Consider the following 7396-nt stretch of genomic DNA (forward strand, 5'->3'; position numbering starts at 1 on the left):
TGTGATTGCCAACATTCTGCGCATTAAATGCAAAATAAATACAAATTCAAATGTTGTCAATTTTTTGTATACACCATCCACTTCAGACCGAGTTCTTACATTTGGAGAATGATCACTAAGATACTTAAGTACCTTGCAAGTTGCAGCATAAATATCAATCAAACTCTTTACAGAGTTGTAATGAGAAGACCAACGAGTACCTCCAGCTCGTTGCAAGTTACCAATTTGATTAGCCACACTTCCAGTCTCTCGTTCTCTAATTTCCAACAAATGTTCAATTTCTTTTTTTTGGGAGCTTTTCAACTCATTGATGCGCTTAGGAGATGATGTAATCATATTAATAACATTGTCCAAATATGAAATGAATGAATTAATATCTGCAACATCCCTAGCTGCTGAAACCAACATGAGTTGTAAACGATGAGCAAAACAATGGATATAATATGCATATGGACAATCTCTAAGAAATAATGCTTGTAGTCCATTCCAAGCACCACGCATGTTATTAGCACCATCATACCCTTGACCTCTTATGTTTTGCACTTGAATGTTGAAACGAACAAGAACATCAGAAATTTGATTCTTAAGATTCAACGATGTAGTGTCACTAACACTTTTGATTGCAAAAAAAAGCTCTGTCAAAATTTCATTACCATTCACAAACCTCAAGATAATAGCCATTTGTTCTTGTGAAGATGCATCTCGAGCTTCATCAACAAGAATACTAAACTTTGCATCCCCAATTTCTTTACGGATTCACTGTCTTACTCTGTTAGTCATAATGCTCAAAATCTCTTTTTGAATGTCTGGAGATGTGTATGTAGCATTTTTTGGAGCATTACCCAACACAACTTCTCCTATTTTTGTATTCATTTTTCCAAATGCATCTACCATTTCAAGAAAGTTCCCACGATTCAGTGAAGATGGAGATTCATCATTGCCTCTAAATGAACAACTTTGAAGTGCTAGCCACCGAACACTCATAATTGTGGTCATTAGACTCAAACGATTTTTCTGTTTTTCCTCACTTGATACATCGTGTATTATCTTGTCAATATGTTGTGTTGGTTTCATTAGATCTTCAGCTCTTCTCTTACAGCCATTATGATATGATGAAGATGTTGTACCAATATGAACAAGAAATGCACATTTACTTCCCTGACCAACCCTCTTCCAACTATCAAATTCAATAGTAACCAATGATGAAATATTAGGTGGAACGCTTTCATTGAGAAAAAGAAAGCAGAAAAAGCAATATGCCTTATGTGTTGAAGGCGAATACTCCAACCAAGAATACTGATTGTACCAATGCTCTTGAAATTGACGTTCTGTTTTCCAAATTCTTTGCTTTGATACTCCAAAAGTTTTGGTTGATAAGGCCTAGCTTTTAAATAGGCATGCCTAATTTGATCACGTTCATTAAACGGATATTCATATATTTGCTTTCTTTTTCCTGGGTCTCGTTCTATAGAATCAGATGGTTCTAACTCAACATTGAAAAATAAAGACCGTTCAATTTTAGGAGATGCAATTGGAGGATTAGGTATCATAGGAGTTGGAGTAGCAATTGGAGGATTGGGTACCGTAGGAGTTGGACCACCCTTGGGTTTGTCGCTCTTTGTAAAAAAAGATAATAAGGTTCTTCCTTTCTTGGCAAGAGGTCGATTTGGTTTCATATTAAAATCTAAAAGCATAAAAAAAATCAAAACACTTCAGTATCCCAACAATCCAAAAACAATCCACTAGCAACATTTTAACCACTTATCTAACCTTTCAAAAATATAATAACTAGTTAAAAATTCAACACCAAATCTTAGAATTATCATACACTCATATCCAGATCCAAATATCGTATTAAACATAAGTATATATAAATGGCAGAAGATAATATAAAAGATCAATTACTTACAAGAAAAGGTATTGGATTCACCATACAGAATGAAGCTGGAAAAATTGCTGTGCTTGAAGTACCTAGGCAACAGAATAGTGGAAAATTTGTGAAAATCCCAAACAATAAAACTGTTTCCGGCTCTATTCCATGAGATCACTAAATCTGTAGAGATCGAGAGAGAGAGATGCGTTGTAAATCTGGGCAGGGAATGAATGTGAAGGATATATCCAAACCTAAAGTAAACAACATTTAAATCACATGAAGACAAGGTAAGTTAGGTAACTCTCATTTTGACACTTAAATGCTAACTGTCATTTTGATACTAAAATGCCAAAAGAATATCTCAATTTTTATAATCTCACAGCTCTAAGCTTAAGAAAATAATTAGTCAAGCATTCCTATTACAAAACTATGTCAGAAAGGAAAATAGAATAGCGAAAAGAAAGCTAATCGAATAGACACTAACTTGTAGTAACTTTAATTGTGACTCTTTCTACTTTTAAATGGTTTAAATTAGAGAGTAAAACACATAAATATCAAAGTTAAACTTCATTCTTTGTACAAAGGATTTGCTCAGAGTTACATCAGTACTCAATTAGAAATTTTTAAGAACAAACTAAAGGAGTAACAACTCCACAACTCCCAAGAAAGAGTTGGCTAAAGAGAAGAGAATACTAAAATGACTTCTAAAATAGAGGGCTCGATATCAATAAACTAAAACAGAACCAAAACTCCTTTTTGTTTTTATTCCCCGCCTAAGAAACTGAAAAACGACCATTAAAGCCAGAGAGCTCCAGCTTCTTTGAGTAGTGGAACCAAAATGCCATTAATATGTGATGCCATAACTCGTTAATGGGTTCGCTAAAGCCTAATTCCAATTAAAAAAAGTACCACAAATAAATCTTATTAAAACTAAACATATTCAGCAAAGCTAAAATATATTAAATAAAAAGTTTTTTAGAAGGACAAACTCCAGAATCACAAAACTCTAATTACATAATCCCAGTCTCCAGAAGCCCTTCTCGTGATTAACCTTAAAAAAATTAAAATTAAAAAGAATTAAAAAAAATAAAATTTGATACCAACAATAAATCCGAACTTAATTGAAATTTAATCCCACAAGCCCAAACAACAAACACATATATGAACTTAACTGAAATTTAAAACAAAGAGATTATAAATCCGAACCTGTACAATGATATTCAGGTTGGGTTCGGCCGTTCAGGACCTTGGGGTCCTAGGGTTTCAATTCTTATTCTCTTATGGTCATATTATGTTCATTTTGTTGTATAATTGGGTGTTGGGCAATGGGCTATTGTCTATTGGGTATTAAAATAAATTTTTGGGCCAGGTTGAATTTACAAAATGGGTGGGCTAATGGACTAAAAATAAAATTTTTCTAACATTTTTTTGGGCTTGTAATGGACATGGGCTTTGGCAGCCCAGTGCTGCCCCCCCTTCACTCTATCCTTGTTGGTTATTGAAAAGTAAAATGAAGATCTAAACAAAGAATATGATAAAGTGTGTCGAAAGATTTACTCTTTAAGTTAAACTTTCTAATATATATAAGATTTTTTTTTAATTTTTTTTAATGAGACTACAAGAAATACCCTTAAGTTAATATAGTTTAACACGCAGTTTTAAGGCTATACACGTTATTATCCATTTTTTATTTGAAAAAGGAATATTTAGATGTGCTCATTCGAGAAAATTCTGTAAGCGTGTGAGATCATTGACAAGTAATAGATTAAGTGAATTAAGAGTACCATCCCACAAGGAATAAGTTTTAAATTGAAATTTATCAACTCGTTATCAAATTTAATTGTATAAAACAAAAAAGATGATTTGATTATAGCTAAATTATCTGCAATTGTTTCTAATTAAATATGGGTAGTACGTGTTGGAACCAATTCACCTATTGTTATTTTAATTCCAATTCTCTACCTAGCTATATAATTTAACATAATTTGTGTATACATGACATTCGGTAATTCAATTTTATTTAACTTTTTAAGATAAGTTAATTATGTCCTAAACACGATCTGACCCTATTTTTAGCCAAATTCATATGCATGGCAAACATTCAATCACACGATTATTGAGAAGATCGCACACACCATACATGTTATTCCTAACATCTACTTGTCCTGTACTGAAATTGTAGTGTTCTAAACCTTTTGTGAGCCTCCAATACTATAACAAGCAACTCATTATTTAGTGATCAAACCATCAAATAATGCAATAAGTATACAAGATCAATCAATAAATTGAATTTACTAAATTACTTGTTCTTTGAATTAAAAATAAATAATAATAAGATTCATCTTCATCCAACACAAAGAAACCTATCTAAACATGTTTCTAGTAATAAAATAACAAGAAGATTAAAAGAACACAGTACTAAAAAACAGCCTTTCACCTACGAAAAATTACCAATGGATGCAATCCGTTGGTAATTAAAAACATATTATCTGTTGGTAAAAGTTATTCACTTTCAGCTACAATAATCAACAACGGATTTTTCGTTGGTAACGATGATATCTCTTTACCAGCGGATATTCTGTGCCTCATGAGACGTTTAACATTTGAATCTTTCACCTACGGAATATTCGTAGGTGACATACCGAATATTACCAACGGATGGATTATCTGTTGGTAATGGTAATTCACTTTCGACTACGATAATCAGCAACGAATTTTCCACTGGTAATGATAGTATCTCTTTACCATCGGATATTCCGTGCCTCATGTAATCGTTTAACATTTGGATCTTTCATCTTCGGATATTCCTTTGGTAATTAAAAATAGATTATCCGTTGGTAAAAATAATTCACTTATCCCACGTCGAAAGTTCACAACCAAGTTTTCGGAGTTGCCCTCTATAAATTAATTTGTGGTCTAATGAGAGGTTAAACAATATTTTGGCCTTTCAATTTGGTTGGCTAAAAGTTAAAAAAATTAGAATTACTAAATAAATAATAATAACAATAATAAAAAAATAAGTTTTTGTTTTATTTTGTTTTGTTTTTTTTACCATGCATCACACCTATACAGCTATTTACAACATTGATTTTTATTAGTTGTAATGGTAGACATTTACCAATGAAAAGTCGATTGGTATTGGTTAAGATTTTTACCAACAGAAAATTCGTTGGTAAAAGATTCACACTTTACTAACGAAGATTCACACTTTACTAACGAAAATTCGTTGGTAAAATGTTTATTCTTTACCTATGATAAGATCTATTGGTAACTATCAGCGACCCTCAAATTAGTAACGGATTTGCGATTTCAAATATTCCGTTGGTAAAGAGTAATAGGAACGAATATCGGGATTTCAGGAACGAAAAATCTGCACCTGAAGCCATGATTTTTAGTAGTGACAATACCGAAATTTATAAATACCAAAAAAAGATGTCACTGTCCAATTCTTATTCTTGATTATCAACCCCAAGATTAGATTGATGTCTCTTGATTATCCCTTTTCAATTTATATTGAATTTGCCCCTCGTTCTTAAATGATTTTATGATATGGATGTAATTTGAGAGGTGAGAGTGAGATCCCCTAATGGCTGCTCATATCTTGTATTATATATGATTAAATTAGATTAATATTAACTCCGAATTGCGTTCCAAAAGAGTTTAAATAAAAAATAAGAGAAGTTGCATTTGTACACGCATAATTATATTTGTGCATAGCTTTCAATATTTTGATCATAACGTTCTCTCCCAATATCTGATTAAGGTAATTCAAAGTATGTTAGAAAACTAACTCAAATGACCACAATTCTTGTTCTTGATTATCAACCCCTAGATTTGTTTTTTCAAGTTCTTGATGTTTCTTGATTATCCCTTGCAATATTTGTTATCCTCTTCAATTTATATTGAATTTGCCTCTTGTTCTTGAATGATTTTATAATATGGATATAATTTGAGAGGTGAGATCGAGATTCCCTAGTGGCTACTTATATCTTGTATTATATATGATGAAATTAGGTTTAGATTCACATCCAAATTGCCTTCTAAAAGAGTTTCAATCAAATAAGGAAAGTTGCCTTTGTGCGCACATGATTATATCTTTAAACAACTTTCAGTATTTTGGTTATAATGTTTTCACCTATATCCAATTGAGGTGATTCATAGTGTGTTGAAAATTTAACTCAAATTATTCTTCATTATCAATCCCAAGATTTGATTTTTCAAGTTTTTAATGTTTCTTGATTCAATTCATTGCTAGATTTGTTCTCCTCTCCCACTTAATTGAATTTGCCCCTTGTTATTGCATGATTTTATGATATAGATGTAATTTGAGAGGTGAGAATGTAATACATTAGTTTAATTAAAAGAAAAGTCAAAAGTAAAAAAAAAAAAGGAAAAACGCTGGCTTAGTCGGTGGATATATATATATATCTATCCACAAACTCAAAACAAATCCATTTCAACACTCACAAACACACACTACACAACAAGAAGCCGAGAGCAAAGAGAAAGAGAAAGGAAAAGGGGGGAAAAAAGAAGAAGAAGAGGAAGAAAAAAATAGAAATTTTTTGCTAACATGTTAGAAAATAAGTTATCCTATTATTAGGCTTGAATTTTTCTAATTTAAAGGTAAGTAAAAACTTATTTATTGAAAGTTTATGTATAATTTTATAGTTGTTAGATTATTAGATTAAATTCAATTTTATTGAAAGGGTTAAGTATAATAAGCTATGAAGTTGAGTTAAATGAAAGAAAAATTGGTTTTAGTGATTAAAGAGACTTTAAAAATCGCTTAAACGTGAAATGATTAATTTTGAGTATCGCTTATTTAATTATTGAAATTACTTAAAATAATTAATTGTTGATTTAAAAATTATATCATATTTCAAACGGCGATACGGATATCGAGACAGCTTACCAACCGAGTTGGTTTTACGACATAGTTGTATGAGTGGAAAAATATAAATATTTTTAAATTATTTATAAATTAAGTATATTATGAAAGTACGTTCACTTATGAGCAATTATTTTTTCGATTATATGATTATTATGGAAATCTTTTTTATTATGATACATGTTGAATCTCAAAGATTATTTACGTCACATTTGTTACTTGATATGTAAGACATGTGCTATTGAAATTTGTTTGGTACGTGAGATATGTAATATTGAGATCGACCATAAAAGTACCCATGATTATATACTTCTTCTAGTTCACAGAGGGGCCTTAGTCGTGTTATATCCTACATGGAGGGTTCTTGACCTACCATTGGTCTTGATCGTGTGCATATAGTTCATAGAGGGGTTTTGACTATGTTCTAGAATTGATTACTAGGGTCTTGAGACCGGCTTTCGTTCATGGAGAGGGCCAAAGGCCCTTGGCGAAAGTTCTTAGCCCAAGGGATGGATTATAGATTTTAGTCAGAGGATACATTTTTGGTGGATTTTTCTAATACATTTGATGTGATGAGATTATAGTATGATTACCAGTTTATGTTTATATCATGATTTGAGATGATATTTTAT

General features: G+C 31.4%; 1 protein-coding gene across 1 annotated transcript in view; it reads right to left on the bottom strand.

Annotated features, from left to right (window-relative positions):
- Positions 1-3183, bottom strand: part of LOC111384584 (zinc finger MYM-type protein 1-like) — a 5415-nt gene extending 2232 nt beyond the window's left edge. The window contains exons 1-2 of the mRNA XM_023008885.1: positions 3080-3183; positions 75-1971 (exon numbers count right to left, since the gene is read on the bottom strand). Of these exons, the coding sequence (XP_022864653.1) occupies positions 75-681 (607 nt within the window). The 5' untranslated portion in view covers positions 682-1971; positions 3080-3183. The remainder of the gene's footprint in view (positions 1-74; positions 1972-3079) is intronic.
- Positions 3184-7396: the final 4213 nt, after the last annotated feature.

Source organism: Olea europaea, unplaced genomic scaffold (genome assembly GCF_002742605.1).
Source record: "Olea europaea var. sylvestris unplaced genomic scaffold, O_europaea_v1 scaffold2942, whole genome shotgun sequence".
Classification (NCBI taxonomy): domain Eukaryota; kingdom Viridiplantae; phylum Streptophyta; class Magnoliopsida; order Lamiales; family Oleaceae; genus Olea; species Olea europaea.